This window comes from Saccostrea echinata, unplaced genomic scaffold (assembly GCF_033153115.1).
Source record: "Saccostrea echinata isolate AGI-Se365-2 ecotype Australia unplaced genomic scaffold, CSIRO_AGI_Sech_v1 ptg000046l, whole genome shotgun sequence".
NCBI lineage: Eukaryota > Metazoa > Mollusca > Bivalvia > Ostreida > Ostreidae > Saccostrea > Saccostrea echinata.
The window spans coordinates 1,440,920-1,461,667 of record NW_026889795.1 but is presented as its reverse complement, the minus strand read 5'-3'; the positions used below and the strand labels follow the sequence as shown (position 1 = coordinate 1,461,667).

The window sequence follows — 20,748 nt, the reverse complement described above, 5'->3', positions numbered from 1 at the left end:
AATATTCGAGAAAGATTGCGTTTTTGAGAAAGGGAAAAACATGATAATTGCATTTTTTTAAGGAGAGCCAGAATTTTTTTTTCTCCAAATGTCATCTAAATCTTATTGAGTCAATGGCTACCAGCTATGTAGCTAAAAAATTATTGAGTTACATATTGTTATATGTATATATAATATACATATAATTTACCTTCAATCTGGTTCAACATTGCACATCCACGATCAAAGGACTGGAAACCAAACTTATACAAGAGAGACATTATATACCCCAAAGAAGAATTTTACTCACTGACCTTTTTTGAACTTACTATTTTGATTAAGATTGCAGAAAACCATTGAAGTATTAGCAAGATATGGGCCAGAGGAACAAAAATATTCTACAACAAGGATTTTAAATAGATACCCTGTTTGACCTTGACCTTTTATCAAGACTAGTGTAGTCAACGAGTACCCGGTTAACCGGTTAATCGTCGGACAATGCGAGTATCGGTTAGTAAAACTGTTACTCGGCTACTCGGATATATTGAATTTTATAGAGTAAATCAGTAGGAATAATGTATTTTTGTCTATGATGTCTCAATTTTATTTACAGTTATTTAACGTAAGTCTCGACCTAGCGTTTTACGAATACGATTGATTTATTTTAATTAGTATTTCACAGTTTATCTAACTGATGGCTTTGATTCCCAAGGGGTATTCAAGTTTCGATGGCTAGATATGATTATAATTACATCAAATAAACCACATTTAATTATAATTACCTCACATAAACCGTAAACCTCTGCTAGTCCTCAGTACAAGATTAAAGAAGATGCCGTCACATGCATCGAAACATTTTTAAAAGAATAGCTGAATTTAAATCTATGAAGTGTGAATTATGTGAAATGGAATTAACATAAACGGGTGGGACAACTAATATTCTGAACCACCTCAGACTGAAGTTTAATTGTGAATCCAGCAATATATAAAGTGCAAAACAGCCAACGATTACGGAGTGTTCTATATATATAGATTGTTTTTTGAAAACCGAAAGTAGGAAAACATGACGAAAATTGCAAAGCATGGCTGCTAATTTTACCTGATTAAAGTCAAAATAGTGTGTTCATTATACCATAAACTGGCAAAGAGTGAAAGAGATACTGGCTTGGAAACAAAACAATACTTTTGTCAATTACGCTGAATTATTTTCAATTATGTGAATTTACTTGCATACACCCAGTGTCCAAGTTGTTAAATTAAGCCATGTTTTAAACTTGATTTTAATTACTTCTTTTCAAACTAAATTGTTGATATGATTAAAATTTTCATCTATTATATTATTTTTTCATTTTTAAAAAAATGTCATATATCTTTAGTAAGTCTGTAACCCCCCCCCCCCCGGCTAAAAAAATATTATGAACAAGAGGACATCTACTGTCAAGAGTTGGCTAATATCAGTATCAAATTAATTGTATAAATGTAGAAATAATTCCTATATTAGTTTTGTAAGTGGATACAACTTTAAATTTTACAATTTCAAAACAATGCCTGTGATATAAACAAATTGAAATTGTGCTATTAGTGGAGTGTTTCAGGGTTAGCATATACACTTGTCAAGACAAGATGAAAGAATGCGATTCCTTTCATCGCGAAAAGTGGCGAAAAATATTTTCGCTCCAGTGGGAGCTCTGATATATCGCGAACAAAAATGTTTTATATCTAAAGAAAAACCATCCGAGTAACCGGTTACTCGATCGGAAAGCTAAGCGAGTAACCGGTTACTAAAAATCGTCCGATTTGACAACACTAATCAAGACACTTGGATAAAATTCACTGCATATCATTACCCATGGGCACTGTGTGAGTGAAGTATAACCAATTAAGATTTGGGAGAGAAAATTTACCCAAGTCAAGAAATATCCAATGAATAGAATGAACAAGGAACGGACAGACAAACTGATCCCTATCAGCCAACCCAACGAAACCTGAAAGTAATTTATGGCGAAGGGTGGCTAGTCGTTGTTCAGTCTTTTTGTGTGTTAGTTTCAAAAAAAAAAAATAAACCTTAAGTGTGCTCACACAGGTATCTTACATTAATTTTGTAAGCATCAACATTTTTGTAGCTTTAGTTTGCAAACCATTTCCCAAAACAACAATGTTGCTTCCAGATTAAACAGCCCTGCAATTGTTTTCACCTTGTTTGAATTCATTTATTGTATTTGAAGTTTAAATATCAAAAGTCAAAACAAAATCATTTTCATTAAATGATTAAATAATCATAGATAAATCTCATGTATCTTGAACATACAATATAAAACATTCCCATTTTTTAAGAACTTAGATAAATTACTCTTAATAGAAATTGAAAGTACTTCCTTGAATGAGTTTCAGATAATTTTAAGCCAGAGTACAATGTCCGACGTATATTCAGAGCTTTTACAGCTTTCTCATTGATATGTACATAAACATTGGTTAAGATTTTTAAAGAAATCGATGATAGTTCATTATGAGAATGAGTAAACTGTTTGAAAATGATACTGAAAACACTATGAAACTCTGCCAGTGTACCTGAACCATGGATATATAGTCTCTTATTTCAGTACCAATTCTTATAGTTAATAGGCTCACGTGCTCTACAATTTGATTATTGCATTCTGTACAGATACGAAAGAAAACGAAACAATTGCATGTCAAAACGTCGATATCCATATCTATATTTAATGTTTCGTTAGAGTTTTACTGATACTTTTATATTTTGTACATTCATATTAAGATATTTTTATATTCCTTATTTCTTGTAAAAGAAAATTCCGAATTTCTTTAATGGCATATATTTTTTTCCTAATCAGTACTAGGGATAGTTTGAATACATGCTAGCAAACGATTTAAGAGTAGATAATTTAGTACAATATCATTATGCTTTTAGATTTGAAAATTAAGACCAAATTTAATTATTAGTCGTACATGGTATTTTCACATTGAATGCAATATCACATCCCCATTCTAAATGAGTGCTGCTAGAGGTATTTAAAAGGACATTGTTACGAACACTTTCATAATATCTGGATAAACATTAGTGTAATTACTGTCACAAGTGTATCTGTCTGAATACACTATACAGAAAATATTGATAAAGCAATCAGTTCGTCGGTAGTCTATATTTTTTTCGACATTATTTGTAATATATACAATTTATTAAGATTTAAAAATGAGTAAATTGGTACGTACAGTGTAATAGTGTCAAGTCTTCAAGAAAAAAAACGATCAATAGAAAATCAATACAATCAGTCAAATTGATATTACATAATTATTTAAATTGGCACGATTACAAAACAACAGACACATAAAATTTTGTTTTGATAAACATAAAACAAGCTAACTTTTGAGGTTAAGACAGATTTTTGGTTGGAGATTGTCACGGTAAGACCATGTTTTATAATTGCCAAATAATTGTTCATCAGGCGTTTCTGTTGATGATCATTTCATACTACGGCACTGGACCAAAAAAGGACATGATGTTAGCAGTGCACTGCCTTGAGTTTGAGGGATTCTAGATTTAAAACATATCCATACAGCAGATAATCAAACGTTGCCAACACAATGGGCTGTATTAGCTTCACCAAAAATTTTCCTATATAGCACTTAAACACAAGTGAAAATTCTTTTTCTAATAAGAATTCTTCTCTTTGAAATAGTACTTGTTAATTTTACAAGTACAAATATTTCTAAACAGAATTTACTACTTACGCAGCAATACACCTTTACCACCTGCATACGGGGTTTATATCTCTCAATTGATTCGATACGTAAGAGATGCTCTACGTATGAATAATTTCTAAAACGAGGTAGGTTATTGAAAAACAAGTTGATGAACAAGAATATCAGCAGTCTCGTGTAAAGTCATCATTTCGTAAATTCCATGGTCGATACAATGACGTTGTCAGCAAATACAATCTATCATTAAGTCAAATGCTGACTGATGTTTTTCATACTAATTGTTAGGCCATTATTTACACACTGAATTGTCGACATATTTTTCCCTTATTTCCCGATCATGACAAGGAGCACATGGCGGGTGTGACCAGGTCGGCAGGGGATGCTCACTCCTCCATGTCGCCTGATCCCCCTCTGATGTTTCAGAGGTCCGTGTTTGCTCTGCTCCTGTTCTGTATTGTTTGATGAACTTTTGAGCTTGAATACTGTTCGTTATTTCCATATATCCAATTCTTTGAAAAGCAATATTTGAATAAATGCTGACAGTTTGTTTACTTGAAGTAAAACCTTCTTATAACAATGTATTATTCAGTTTACGGTAACTCAAATCATATTCATTTAGCCCCGAATTGTTATATAGAACAATGGTTCAAAACATTATTCAAAATTGAGAATGAACAGAAAAAAACTATTTTTTGAAAATCCACGATCAAACAACTTCATGTTAATGATCACACATAATTAAAAAAAATCATTTTAAAAATTCTACATACATGTATTTTTGTCTTGCTTATGTTCAAAGATATCTTTGCATCTAATATGAACTGCTATAGCACGTGTAAAGGGATCAATTTTGGCATTCCTAATGTTATTGAATTTGCCAAGTAGAATAAGATGGAACTCATTTCTCAACAAGTGTAATTTGAAGCTTAAAATAACCTTCAGTTGGTTTCAAAACCATATACTAGTATATGAATCTAAATATTAGGGATGTCAACGAATATTCGAACATTCGAATATTCATTCGATAAGTTGATATTCGAATATGAATTTAAGATTCGAATATTCGGTGTTTTTCGGGTTTCATAAAAAAAGTACTGTGATTAATAAATTTTGATTGGAACAGTGCTGAAATTATCCCTGTTTAATCTACTAGCGATCAATTTCCATCGCCCGATTTCTTTCGCTATTTTCTTATCTTATATAGATCTACTATATTATTTTGTTTTGAGTAAGGTGTTTAAGATTTATACAATAATGTCTTATGTATAATACAAAACGTACTTTCATAGTTTTTATTAGTTAAATACGATCGAATCTAGAATCGAGGACAACGAAATGAAAACCTTTTAGAATGTCTACAAGACGTGAACAGTATACCTATCAAAACAAATCTAATTGATCATTCAAATAAATATCCGATAGAATTAGGCTGTAATTAATATTGTAAAGGGCTCAATTTTAGAATAAATGAGTAAATTACTTGATTATCTCAGGTTGTACATAATCCTGAATTTTATATTCATTATCGTGAAATTAGTCAATTACCTAGGAAAATTGTCTATGGAATTGTTTGTTTATATTTTAAAAACATTGTATCGAAGATTATAATCATATCTCTTATTAGGCTGATAAGTGTAATTAATTACACGTATTGAAATCTGAACAGTATACGACTATCTTGCCTTAGGTAAGACGACTGGTTCCTCATTTGGAGCTACTATAAATATACATGTATCATTTGTTAAAATTATACTTTTCTACATTTAAATCACTTATTTATTTCAAACATTGACAAGTACCAAATGGAATCCCTTATTGAACACCTACAAAAGTTTTCATACAATTTTATTTTAAAATATAAGAATACCTACACTAAACCTTTCATGAGAGTAGGATGATGCATTCAAAATATACCAGATTTTATTTATTTTATCGAATATTCGAATATATTCGAATACTTTCATTGAATATTCGAATATGAATTATTCACAAAATTGACATCCTTAAATCTAATACATGTTTCGTATTGTCAGGTCACGCTAGAAATGTCATGCTCTGCTGTTATAAAACTGGGATTGAAAATTAGAAAAAAAATTATTTTCTTCATGTTAAGAGAATGCATATGTATGTAATACATTATAAATACATTTATAGTTTTACAACACTTAGTAAGGAATTTCGGAGGTACAGGAATTTCATACAATATGTTCAATTTGGGATTTGCATCTTAAGTGAATGCTCTCTCTCTCTCTCTCTCTCTCTCTCTCTCTGAAATCCATCTAGTATCTAGTAATCAAAAGTAAAATACAAACGAAAACACAGATAGTCTATGTGATGAAGTTGAATTATGTTGCTTATCAGTTTTGTTGTTTTATGTGTAAATAGTTGTAATTATATCCCTATTTTGGTTCCGTAGTTGAGAGTGTTCGTAAATAGGTTATTTTTAGTATGACCGGTTTGGTCAGGGAGAGTCGTGGCTGTTTGTCAAGTGTGCGGCCACGTTTTGGTTTTGTCCTGTAGTCGATATTCCATGGCGAATTCCAGAAGTTAGTCTGGTAAACGGGTAGCCAAGGAGTCGGTAATTTTACTACATGGGCATTTATTTCTCCAGCCGGTAAGCTATAATTTTCTTTTGTGTATATATTTGTGGGTTTTGTTCTAACTTTACGGGCGTATTGTTTGTTATCACTATTTGTAGTTTAAGTGAGTAGGGTATAGGTTTTAGATAAGCTAATTATTGTTTCAGTGCGGAGGGGTTATGATTATAAACCCGGGACTGAAGTAGGTTTTAGGACCTCATGAGGGAGTTTGGGTCGTGTGTCGAGACGGGGGCCAAAACAAGTTGGTGACACAGGGCGTGGTGTACGTGGACAGTGCGTATAGAGCATTGGTGATGGTTCACCGCAGTATAATGACGAGTAAATTCTCAAGTTGTCCAGTGGGAGACCTGTGAGTCCAGGGCTGGAATCAAAGGGGCGGAGTGTTCGTTGTATGGAGGCCCAGTGGTGTGAAGTTTAATGTAACAGTTTTTATACGGTATTGAAAAGCAAAAAGCCAAACTTCCAATTCAGTTTAAAGAAATAAAACATTGATAAGAATTAAATTTTGACATTTAACGGAATTTACATTTACTGTTATTGTTTAATTAAAAGTGAATTTTTTCTGCGGACACTTAATACAGTGTTGAACTTTATTATTTGATTGTTTCCAGTTAAAGTTAGAGTTTATGTTTTGAAACCAATATCTGTTTTATTGACAATTGATTGTGTTTAAAGTTAAATCTTTATTTCATTGTCAATATTATTTGGTTTGCAAATTAAAGTTATAATTTGTTTCTTTCTGAGAGAGGGTGCGCGAGAGTGTGTTTGTTTTGAAATTTTCTATATTTTTTTTTTATTTAATAAATTTAATTTGTTTTGTTTATTCTACGGCTTATCGTTTTCTCTACTGCCTGCACAAAATCCAAAAGAACTTCATGACAGTCTATATATTTGAAAAGGATTATTCTGTTTTAGCTTCCAATGCCATGAATGTCATTATGATTTGAAATTGTCAGTGACCGCTCTTTTCTTTTCTTTTTTCCCATTTTTTAAAAATCTTTACGGTTGTTCTTTTACTTATATCTTTGATATAACTGGGATTTCCTCAATGCTTCTATTTCAGGATATGACGTCCACATACAAATGTGTGAGATTTTCAGATAAGGCTTCGTGCAGAAAACGGTACTCTTCCTGAAAAGTATCATCTAATACATATTAAAGAGTTTTATTTCATTAAAAATTCAATGAAGAACTTAAAACTTAAAAAATTCCTTATTATTTTCACTGAAACCTCAATACAAGTATATAGTTTGCACCATGGCTATAAAAACTCTAAGAAGATCGTTTCAACAGATTTTTTAGTAATTTTTTTTTAAATGTCCTTAAAACCATACAGCTTTCAGAGAAGAGGATGAAAGGAAGTAAGAGTATTTTAGGAAACAAAAGATTGGAAATATAATATACCAATTGTGAAATCGTGACACCAGGTCACAAAACTTAACAAAAATAAAAAAAGAAATTCTTTTTACCTATCGATCAATAAATCTAGTTATTTTTTATATCATATATTTGTAAGATTTCGTGATTCAGGTTTTTTTTCTGCGTTGCCTATTCTGATCAGAGCTAAACATTTAACAAAATAAGACGACAACATATTATATAAGAAACACGTCTATGGAAGGGAATTACCACCAAGAGTCTATTTATCTTGCTTTTATTCTTATTCTGCCTACTTCTTTATTCTTCGTTATTATTGTAACTTTATTGTTTTCATATTCGTCTTTATTACATTTCACTTTGAACTTTTTTCATTCTTCATTTTGTCCTTTCTTCTATGTTGCTTTATTCCTTTATTCTTGTATATACGTTTTTTTCTTTTAAATTGATACAGTTTCTGTAATAAATAATTATGTTCATCTCTATTACAAATGTAAATTCAGTCACGCAAACCATGAAGCGCATTCAGCGAAGACGAACACAGGTAGTGTGAATTTAATGCGGCATTTTAACGCTAGGTGGCAGGGTGTTCGCTGCGAGTGTTGGTAAAATTAGGTACGCAAACCGGGCCGAGGTTATTCCGAGATTTTTCAATTTTCTGCCTTAATACTTTATCAATCGAACCCAAATTTTCAAGTTATGTTAGTTATAGGTTTATTTGTATACGCGGTAAAATTGCACTGAAATGCTCAATATTTTAGATTTTCTCGAAGATATTTGATTTCCAAATTGGTAAAATGGGAAGGCAGTATCAAGCTGACATTTTTTTTTTGGGGGGGGGGGGGTTGGGTTTTTTTTTTTTGGTTTTTTTTTTGGGTTTTTTTTTTTGGGGGGGGGGGGGGGTTGGACAAAAAGCTTACAAATTTATGAATTATTCTGGTGTTAAACATTATATTTTAACTATTTATAAGCATTTCTTCTTTCAAATGTGCTTTTGTTGCTTTAAATAACTCGTTTTAAGAAAATCTTGTATTTTCTGTCACATGAAAAATATAACCCTATTCAAGTTATTTGTTGGATGATTGAATTTCAGTTTTATTGATATAAAAAATATTTTATATTTTGATAATAACTAGTATACCCTTATAAATTGAGTTGTTTTTCAGGACCCCTATATATTCTTCCACTGAACTGACATTTCTTTATTTCAGGATAATAACTGTTCATGCGCAGCCGCGTGATTCTGGGTAACGGAGCTAGTCTGGTTTTGGCCAACCGATAATGCTCTGCAAAGTAGTGCGAAACGTCAAGGGTAGGCGTGGCCGGAACCAGACTAGACCGGGGCATACTAGAAACTTCCCCCGATTTTTATGAAAATACGTATTAATTTTTTGTATAGAAATAGCATTTTCAATAAAGAAATAAATATTTCTGGTAAGCACACAGTGTTTGACATCAGAATAACTCAAAAAATTATTTTGCCAATGTCTCGTTTGGCAAACAATACGTAAAATATCGGCTTGATATTGTCTATCCATCTTAGCAAATTGGAAATCAAAAATCGCCAAAAATAATCTAAAATATTGAGATTTTCAAAATATAAATACATGAATATAAATAATGCCAATTTTTACAGCGAATACAGATAAAACTTAGAGACGTAGCATTGTTTTTGAAAGGGGCAGCCAGAGAAAAAAATAACTTACCTAAAAATCTTGACAAGCAAAAAAAAAACAAACAAACAAAAACAAACAAACAAACATAAAACAAAAAAGAGGAAAATTCTTTCAGTTCTTTCAGAACCAAATTTTACTCATACATCACAACGTACATGGCCCTTATTTAACTAAACTGCAACAAAAAGTGAGGGGGGGGGGGGGCAACCAGACTTTCATTGAACATTTTCAGTAGTAAAAAGTTAAGGCTAGAAAAATGTTTGATGCCCCCCCCCACCCCCGCTACCGAAGTCATATAGTGAGACTTCCCCCATAGTGAGTTCCCCCCCCCCGAAAGTCTAGCGATATAGTGAGACTTCCCCTCGGGGGGGGGGGGGGGGGGCAATGACTGTATAGTGAGCCTTCCGCCCTAAACGACCATAGTAAGAATTCCCCTTCCGTGTTTGGTTTGGGTTTTATTTACATCGACGATAGTATATATTGCATTTTAAGGTAATGATCTTATATATAAAAAAAAATATATATAGTTTCAAATCAATCAATATAAAAGTGCGCATTAAAAATTTATCGTGCACAGCAGATTATGGTATTGTATTAAGAGACGATTCTTATCAAAAGAAAAAAGACATAATTAGTTTAACAGTAAAGAGGTCATTACCCGTAGAAACGTGCAATTTACCTATGTTTACCTGCATGGTTAAGATGTTTTAATTATAAAAATTACAATTAAAATGTTTGAATTATTTATTCGTATATTTATTTATTCAATCATGTAGGAAAGAGAATTAACTTTTATCCAAACACTGAAAACGTTAGTATAAAAAACATCGTTTTACAATAAAAAAAAATATTCGGAAACAAAATTAAAGGGGGAAGTTTTGCTATGAAGGGGGGAAGACTGACTATATAGTGAGACTTTCCCCCGGAAGACTGGCTATATAGTGAGACTTCTCCTGGAGAAGTCTCACTATATAGCTAGTCTTCCCGGGGAAGTCTTACCATCTAGCCAGCCTTCAGGAGGAACGACACCAGGTACATACCTGAACCTATAACATACATCATTTGAAAATTTGGGTTCGATTGATAAAGTATGAAGGCAAAAAATTGAAAAATCTTGAATAACCCTGGCCCGGGTTTGCGTACCTAATTTTACCACCCTGCCACCTAGCATTATATTAAATTCACACTACTTGTTTTCGTCTCGTTGAATGCGCTTCATGGTTTGCGTGACTGAATTTACATTTGTAATAGAGATGATCATAATTATTCATTAAAGAAACTGTATCAATTTAAAAGAATAAAGAACGTGTATACAAGAATAAAGCAACGTAGAAGAAAGGACAAAATGAAGAATGAAAAAGGTTCAAAGTGAAATGTAATAAAGACGAATATGAAAACAATAAAGTGACATATAGTTACAATAATAACAAAGAATATAGAAGTAGGCAGAATAAGAATAAAAGCAAGATAAATAGACTTTTGGTGGTAATTCCCTTCCATACACGTCAATGAAATGTGGAAAAAATGAACTAGTTACTATGCTCAAAGACCAGTTAATTAGTTTAAATCGAACAAAGTAAATACAGACCTATGAAATCATAAGAGGTGAGATCAAATGCCTAATTTAATCATCCTGTGTCGATCGAATGATTAAAATTTTCCAAAGTTTATGTAATATGCTATCATAATTAGTGTAAGCCGAAATAATGAGAGTTAAATGCAACAGAAATAGAAAAGAGTAAAGTGATGTATTATATTTGTTTTATAATATAATTCTACACGTCAAAATTGGAGAGTAAGCAAACTGTAGATAGGAAACTACCCGATATTTTCAACATGCTACACGATATCTACTAATATTTGTCAACAATCTTTAAGTAGTTCCTGGATGTCCGTGTTTGCTCTGCTCCCGATTTGTATTGTTTAGATGGACTTTGAGCTTGAATACTGTTCGTTATCTCCGTATTTCATCAAAGGTTTTCCAAAACTATACTTGACCATATTATTGTATACAAACGAGATATATCAATTCGAACTTGGCCGACTATTTATGACTGAATACTAAGCGTACCGAGGTTTGCACCATAAACGGTCTTTGCTGACGTAGTTTTCCGATGCAGTTTGTGACGTCAACAGTTCCTTTCTTATTGGCTTCGTCCATTAGGTAATCAAAGGCTACGTATGTCCCCGTTCTCCCAATACCCGCGCTTAAATTAAAGAAAATATATCAAAATCCTAATTACAGCAGTGTTTTATAATAAAGTGTTCCTTAATTAATGAAAATTTCAGAAACAAATTTATAATTAATATATTATTTATTGAAATTGATTTTTTTTTCAATCATAATCCACACTTCACCAAACCTGCAGTGAATGACAATTGGTCCCGATTCCTCCTCCTCTTTAAATTTGGCCAAATTATGGAACTGTATTATTGCATTTACATTACTTGGAACTTTGTTCTTAAACCAGCCCGTAAATTGGTAATGCTTTAGAGTTCGCGATTCGCCATCCTGCACACAGTTCAAACAAGAATATATGTGTTTGGTTTTTTTTCATTAATCACTATCATTGAAAATAAAAATAAAAACATACGAATTGTTGCTTTCTTCTAAGTATTTCATATTGTTTGATAGAAAAGAATGAAACCTTTGTATATCAAAACTATATTTTAAAAAAATCACAGTTTCTACTTATTCATCGAGAATCTTAACAAAATTTAAAAGAAAATGTACCCTCTCTAAAAGAAAAGTTCTAATTGTTATGCACTCCATTATACGACAGCTCTGTGGGATAATCTTTACGCGCCCTATCCTTTCTTCCGTTTGAGGCCAGTACTGCACGCACTGCATCTGTAATACATGATATTAACCAAAGAAAAATAAAATACGGAGATAACGAACAGTTTTCAAGCTCAAAGTTTACTAAAAAACAATATAAATACGGAGCAGAGCAAACACGGACCTCCAATACGTCAGAGGTGGGATCAGGTACCATGGGGGAGTGAGCATCCCCTATGTGCTCCTTGTCATGATCGGGAAATAACGGGATAACTCGTCGACAATTCAGTATTTAAAAATGGCCTAACAATTAGTATCAAAAACGTCAGTCAGCATATGACTTAATGCTAGATTGTATTTGCTGACAAGGGTATTGTATCGAACATAGAACTTACGAAATGATGACATTAAAAGAGACTGCTGATATTCTTGTTTCATCAACTTGTTTGTCAATAACTTACCTCGTTTTAGAAATTGTTCGTACGTAGAGCATGCTCTTGCGTATCGAATCAACTTAGAGATATACACCACATATGCAGGTGATAAAGGTATATTGATGCATAAGTAAGGGAAATTGACAATTGAAAAGTTAGTCATCAAGTTTATCATAAAGCTTTGTTGTTAGATTACCATATACTAGTACGCCTTTTTCTAGTAAAATATCCAAATATGAAACAGATGTGTCAGACTTTGTGGTATCTTTTATTTCAAGCTCACTGGGATATATAGTGTCGACATATGAATAGAAGTAATTATTGCTAATTGATAATACGTGGCCGATTTATCTATATGTCGAGTTGAGGTCCACAGCAAGAGATTTCTTTTTCTCATGTACAAGATTTTGAATAAATTCTGCTTCATATGAATACAAATATAGGTCTGTTAACAAGGGGGCGTTATTGGTACCCATGGGAATTCCAACAGATTGTTGGAATACATGGTCTCCGAAAACCACATCGATATTGTCAATTAGAAACTCAAGCATCTTTTTAATATCAACTTCAGAGTACTTGTGTTTACAATCAGAATGTTTAACCAAAACCATTAAATTGTAGCTTTAAGATTTTGACACTCATAGCAATTTGACCAATAAAAACTAGTTTCCATACGCGCATATTTTCAAAAAATATGTTGTACAGAATGACGTTCTCTATACGTTTAAGTTCTAGATATTCATAAAATTCTTAATAACAAATACTAAATAATCAGCTTACTTCCTCGCCTTCCATTAATTTAGTCAACATCAATACTCTAGTAACGTTAAATTGCCAGATCATTTCCCAAAACAAAACAGTAGTTTCGTGATTAAATGGACCTGAAATGGAATATAATTTCAATGTCAATTAAATATTGATAATGAGAATTTTTTAAATATATTTATTCATTACTTTATTTTGCATTTACTGGAGAGAAATCAACTTCTCTAATCGTTATTTCTAGATCTGTTGTGATTTGCAAAAGAAATATCCCTTATCTTTAGCTACAGAACTGTAGCTCTCTGGATGAGAAAATTCAGACAAACAAACCAGAGAGCTACATGTACACATCCAAGCATTGTAAAAACCTTCGATTCATGGCACCGCGGTTATGTCGCTCGCTTCGGGTACTGTTTCCTGAATTATATCCCCTCACCAAAAGCATGGTATCTGTTCATTAACCATATATTTTACTCATAATCTCGTTACTTTATTTATCTTTCAATGGTACCAAACAGCCCTATATGGCCTTGGAATGTCAGTTTAAAAATTCGCATTCCGGCGTAAGCATTGGAGTCGTAATAAAATTATGCCTATCAAAGAACATACACATACTGAGAAAATCTATTTTGGGGGGAGGGTGGCGGGGGGGGGGGGGGGTAGGTGTTGGTCACATAATATCATCTATATTGTCTATATAATAAAAGAAGGTAATATGTATAAACTTGGGAATGTTATTTTTACTAAGAACCAACAGGGACGTCGGAATGCGAATAGGGTGATTTTGAATCTTTAGAAGAAAATAAAGTACTCTCTGTTGCGGGATTATGAGTAAAATATATGGTTAATTAACAGATAACATGCTTTTACCTGGGGAACTCATATAATACAAGAATGAAATATGGTGATAACAAACAGAATTCAAGCTCAAAGACCATTAAAACAATACAAACCGATAGGAGAGCAAAACGGACCACCAAAAAATCAGAGGTGGGATCAGGTGCCATGGAGGAGTGAGCACCCCCTGTCGACCGGTCACACCCGCCGTGTGCTCCTGATCGGGAAAAAATGGAAAAATCCGTAAAAATTATACCCAAAGCGAGCGACAAAAAGCGGCGCCGATAATCGAAGTTTTTTTATAATGCTTGATCTGTAGCTTTCTGGTGTGTCTGTCCAAATTTTCTCAACAAGAGAGCTACTGTTCTGCAGCTACCTTAGCTTCTAGTTATTCTTAATTTGACATTTTACCTTGAGCAGCAATGTATTTTCTATCTTTCTCGAATCCCTTTAAAAAGAAATTAAATCCAAAATAACAGAAGCTAAATATATTTCTGATAATTACACACAAGACATACACATCTCTCTACATAAAACAAAAATAATCTTTAAAAATCAAGGCGTACAGAATTTTAAAAAAAATAATTCATTAAATATTTATGTATGACTTGACCAAGGCACACTGCCTATAGTACATGTATTTCTGTTAAAAAAAAATAATAACCTCTAGGCTGCTCCATACGTTTCTTATTTGTACTTCACTTTAAGCTATATTAAATTTAAATAAATGAAAGTCTTTACGTTTATGAACGATGCATTGATGTAATCTGAGTTGCCAGTTACGTCACACAAGTCCAGAACGACTCTGCTACAGTCATCTAAAACATACAAGAAATCAAAACGCTTTTTTTAGTATTTCCCCTTTTTGTGAATAAAAGCTTTAAAGCTGATTTTCTATCAGCTAATCATACTTGGATATATTTTCTTGTAACGATTTTTCCTTCTATTCTCAGGAAGAAGTGCGTTGAGATGATCATCTGTCGTTTCACAAGGAATTTCCTACAATCAAATGCAAAAAAGGAGAGAAAATTTTAATCATTTAGGAACAAAAACAAAACTGTTTAGGATATAGAAACAAAGTTTATATAATGTAATATGTGTGTTAAATTATAGATGTCTGTCAAACTTTATTAAATGAGTGTAGGTATAATTTCAACTGTAGAATGATAATTTGCCTTCTAGCATTATGCTTTTCAAAATAACATCAACATGCTACATGCATTAACAAAATAAGTAAGAAAATGGCTCTTAATTTACCTTAAATTCCTTGAAAAAATCAATCATCTTACGTCTGACTTTTTCTACAAATTTCTCAATAGAGACACCCAGATCTAATGTGTTCACATACTCATGTTGACATATTTCCTCATATTCGTTTTGATTGTCCTGCCGAATTTCCTCCAACTCTATTACACGATATGTCTCACAAGTGTCATACTTCTTGGCCATACATGTCCGCAGTATTGCTTTTCTCTCAACGAGGGCAATTATTATAATTATATTTAAGGCTAAGAAGATTACCACAGCTATGGAAATATTCTTTTGATTGAAGACATCTATATTGTTATTAAAACTCCTGGACGTAATGCATTTGCCTGTTTCAGCTTCACAATCGCTATCACAATGGTCAGTGCAAGACTGATTGCAGTAATATCCATACTTCCCTGCTTCACAAGGTGTACATTTCTGCCCATATGCTCCGGGATAACAACTTGTACATAGTCCCGTGTCTCTATCACAAAGCCCGTCCAGACATTTATACGGACAATCCTTCTCACATTGGGCTCCAAACCTGAATGGAGAGCATGATAAGCATTCCCCATTCGCTGCGTCACATGTGGAGCAAGATTCATTGCATTTCGTACATGAAAAACCGTAGAAACCTTTGCAGCAACCTGAAAATTTAAAATACAACGCATAATCTGTATCACAACAAGGCATATTATAATTTAAAATAGTTAGCAACTATTCCTTCTCTTAGCGCTTGTCACATTGAAATAAAAGTAGTGGGTCTTTGGGATGAGACTTTCAAACCGAGTCCCCGTGTCACGGCAGGCACTGACACGCATAAGAACGCATAAGAATCCTTACTGTTCAATGACCCCGACTGCCGAGTACAAGTCTATATTTGAAGCCCTTAATGGGCCTCTGATTACGACTCATATGAGTAAATTGGAAAACCTTGTAAGGGACTTAAAACTAATCAGTCAATCAATAAGACATATTCTAGTATGTATGAAAAAGTACGACTTTTCAACACTTTATACAACCATTTCCCAAGATAAATTGAAGTCCAGGCATTTTTACATCATATAGACAGCTGCTTCTTTCAATAAAAATGGAACGCGTAAATGTACTTACCTTGTCATTGGTCATTTATAAAATTATTTTGTTAAAAGGCACTCTGATTGTACACACAAGTACTCTGAAGTTGATATTAAAAAGATGCTTGAGTTTCTGATTGCCAATATCAATGTAGTTTTTGGAGATCAATTCTCCTAGGAGAATATTAATTGTCTTCTAGTTCTCTAGGGTTTTTTTTTTCATTTTGTTTTAACTCTAACACTTGTAGAGCAATGAAATATGGATTGTATGTTGTTTTACGTCCCATTCGAGAATTTTTCACTCATATAGAGACGTCACCATATACCGGTGAAGGGCTTCAAATTTTGACCTTTCCTCGGCACTCAGGGCCATTGAGCAGTGAGGGATCTTATCGTGCCAACGCCTGCAGTGACACGGGGCCTCGGTTGTTAAGGTCTCATTCGAAGGACCTGCAAATTTCACTTCAAAGTGCCGAGCGCATGGCGAAGGAACAGTTGCTACCCATTTTTTATCGACTTATGTCAGTCGCGGCCGAGATTCGAACTCACGACCTCCCGATCACGGAGCGAGCGCTCTACCGACTGAGCTACCGTGAACGGTTGAAATATGGATAAATGTATTTGAAATGTACACACTAAAGTGTAAAAACCTACCCTTTAAGTATATTTCATTTAGCTGTAACACTCCAACATCTGTGCGCGTGATCATGAAAGAATCCACCTTAACCTCTCTGTCACAACAAACGTTAATTTTGTAGATGTGTTTCAGAGATTCTGCAGGTATTTCATCGCAAATTTTCTCCTTTGAATGTGGATAGCTTAAATTTACACTTATCGTATATACACCTGAAACATTTAAAAAAAAATAATGCAATTTGACGATTTTTTTCCCTATAATCCTACAGACATACTTCTAGACACTTTAACGATTTAGCCAAAACAGCATAGAAGCCGATATTTGCGAACCTCCAGTGACAAACATTGTAAAACATGATATCGTGGTGGGTTTATCAAATGTAATCTTCCAGTAATTGTTGCTTCCATTTTTCGTTTGAATGAATGTAAATGGGTCTCCATCAACAGCTTTGGCGGCGTAGTCTACCCTCCTCATTGGCGATATCTTCTCAGGAACCGAAGACTGCGAGACCGATGAGTACTCAAAACCTGCCAAACGAAAAATTGTCCATAATCACAAGCATTCTGAGAGTATTATATTGCTTTAGCAATACTAGTCCCCTACCGGCAAGTGTAATCTGGTTCCCCTTAAGAATTGAAAATGTCATAATTCCGTCAAAAATCAATGAAGCGGAACGAAATACAAACTTATTCTATAACTAATCAAGGTAAAGTCACATACCAAAAATCAGCTCAATATCTGAAAGCGTATAGAAGAAAATTGCGGAAAACCCTTAAAAATTGAAAAGGCCATAATTCCGTCAAATATCAATGAAGCGAAACGAAATGCAAACTTGATCTGTAACTCATCAAGATACACTCACATACCAAAAATCAGCTCAATATCTGCAAGCGTTTAGGAAAAAAGTGCGGAAAGCCAAGTGGGACAGACTGACAGACGGACAGACAGACAGAGAGACAGACGGACGGACAGACTCAGAGGAAACCTATAGTCCCCTCCGGTTTCAGCGATAGGGGACTAACAATGGAAGCAAGTTCTGTACAGAAATCAAAGGTAAGAAACCAATGAAAAATAGATTTAAAAAATTCTACAAAAGCTGGTTCAATAAACCTTCAGTCATAAGTTTATTAAATATTAATAAATAACATTACAGGTAATCATGAATAGGTAAAAATGTACATCAACATTGTGGGAGATTTACATGGAAATATGGAGACAACAAACAATATTCAAGCTCAAAGTCCATCTAAACAATACAAATTGGGAGCAGAGCAAACACGGACCTCCAAAACCATCAGAGGTGGGATCAGGTGCCACATTTAGGAATTATTTTGCTTCAGCCATGTTTTGACGTGCGCATCCCTTGCCGACCGGTCACACCCGCCATTTTACTCAAACATAAGTATAATATTGTAATTAATTTTGTTTTCACTTCTATCACTTAGTCGCAACGCTCCAGATAAGGTGTGTATTTGCAGAAATATGCATTGAATTTTTCAAAATACGCATTAAAAATTAAAACAGGGCGTACAATTATGCATTAGAAATAATAAATAAGCATTACACTACGAAAGTACTGCGTACCACGAATTGAATGATACAAGTACGATATAACTAATATAAATTGATGTTATCTCAGTGTTTGGATTTTTATCAAAAGGAAATTTTGATGTATTCGAAATAACCTAGTCCGATTTCCAGATCGGGAGAATGATTTGAATATAAAATGTCAGAAAATATCACAGATTTCCACCGTTCATATAATATCCAAATTTCGTTCTTGACGCGTACACGTCGATATTGTCAAAATTGCGCAAAACACGCATGGGGTCTTTATCACTGTTTATTAAACAGTTCTTATATACAATATATTTAACATTTCTGTCACAATAATATCATTTAAAGTCCGCCAACAACCTTTATGTTTGAAAATAATTGCTTTTTTCCACATGCTCCTTTGCCATAAATAGCGCCACGCGACTTTTAATGCAAACGGGGAATTACTCTAAAACTTTTACCTCGATCAATGCCAACATTTTATATATAACAGAACCTAATATATATTTTAGATAACAAAAAAAAAAACAAGAAAAAAGAACAAAAACAACAGGGCGGGACATTTTTAGAGGGACAGGTTGGGATGAAAATCTATAGATTAATTTTATCTGGCCAAAGGAAGGATATTTTTCTCGGTAACCCTATGATCGTAAAGACCTAATCTTAAATGGAGTTCTGAGTGCCCTTGGTAACTTTGCCTACCGAAAGGTCTTTCTGGTGAAAGAAATGAAATGTTTCTTAGTTATAGCTAAAAGCTGACAAAATTTTTAAAATTTCATTAACCTAATTGATAAATACTGAAACTGTCCTTTTTTTAAAAAAAAAAACATTCCTCTTTCAAAAACACTTATTTCGATAACATGCTAAAAATCACCTAGATGTCAAAAGAGCAATAAATTAACAAAGTATTCTTTGATTATCTTGCTGAAAAGCAAAATCTGCATTGATTTGAAAATCAGGGAGTAAATACACTTTAAGGTAAAAAATTATCTGGAGCTCTGAGTCGCTTGCGTGGCGCAGTGATTAGAGCGTCTGCTCTAGAGTCGCGAAGTAAGGAGCTGATCCTTACATTGCGGGTTAGAATTCACTGCTGGACGTGGAGACCGGTCCTTCGGATGAGACCGTATAAACCGAGGTCCCGTGTCGCGATAGGTGTTGGCACGAAAAAGATCCCTCACTTCTCAATGACCCCAAGTGCCAAGTATAGGTATAAATTTGCAGCCCTCCACCGGCGAGTGGTGGCGTCTCCATATGAATGAAAAATTCTCGAGAAGGTCGTTAAGCAATTAAAAAACAACAAAAAAACAACTTCTATCACTTTTTGCAATCATGATACGACAGATTGTATAGTTCCTTATAATTATGTTCTCTGATATGTTATTCTTGTAACCTCTATTTCTGTACACTCTGCAAAGGAAAACTTTTGTCTTAAAATGTAAAAACGAATATAGCAAAAACTCCGCAAATACATTGCATTTCAAACATTGTTTGACTAGCACATATTTAGTGAATTTGAATCATCTATTAAATGAACATGCTTCATAAATAATGATTTGTGCTCTGAAAAATTGAATCAACAACATTTACGTTCAATAAAAAGATATAAAGATAGCAAAAAAAATTACCTTCTATAAAAAATATTGTTAAGATCAAGCACGTGCCTTTCAATAGTTCTGTCATGTTAATGTTTTTTTTTTCAAAACGTTCAATATTGCTGTTTATCTTCCGTGTTACTTAAATTGTAGTAAACTCGCCGGTTCACAGAGGTCATTTGTAATGCATAAATGGTTACTCATTTTACAAATAAGGCTGCTTTAAATATAAATCAAAAAAGAACAAGAAATCAATCGTATGATTATGTTTTGGTACATCAAACTCATTATTTTTCCTTAATTTTGAAGATGAGAAAATATGTGTTTCAATTCAGTTCTACGAGTAGTATATTCTGTATTCAAGAGAGAATATAGCATTAATTTTTAATCGTATGAATGATTTTAATTTCGTTGTTGTGTAAAGAATTACATAAACAGGCATTTATTTATCGTTCGTTTTCTGAGAAAATATCACTT

At 33.3% G+C, this 20,748-nt stretch overlaps 1 protein-coding gene across 1 annotated transcript; it reads right to left on the bottom strand.

Annotated features, from left to right (window-relative positions):
- Positions 1-7,353: 7,353 nt before the first annotated feature.
- Positions 7,354-18,509, bottom strand: LOC133201931 (uncharacterized). Its single transcript, XM_061337720.1, has 9 exons — positions 18,503-18,509; positions 17,452-17,649; positions 17,140-17,331; positions 15,419-16,056; positions 15,073-15,160; positions 12,084-12,200; positions 11,713-11,861; positions 11,421-11,556; positions 7,354-7,427 (listed from the first exon to the last, which is right to left on the bottom strand). Exons 1-6 carry the CDS (start codon positions 18,507-18,509, stop codon positions 12,103-12,105), a joined length of 1,221 nt encoding a protein of 406 aa, XP_061193704.1. The 3' UTR covers positions 7,354-7,427; positions 11,421-11,556; positions 11,713-11,861; positions 12,084-12,102.
- Between the last annotated feature and the right edge of the window lie 2,239 nt (positions 18,510-20,748).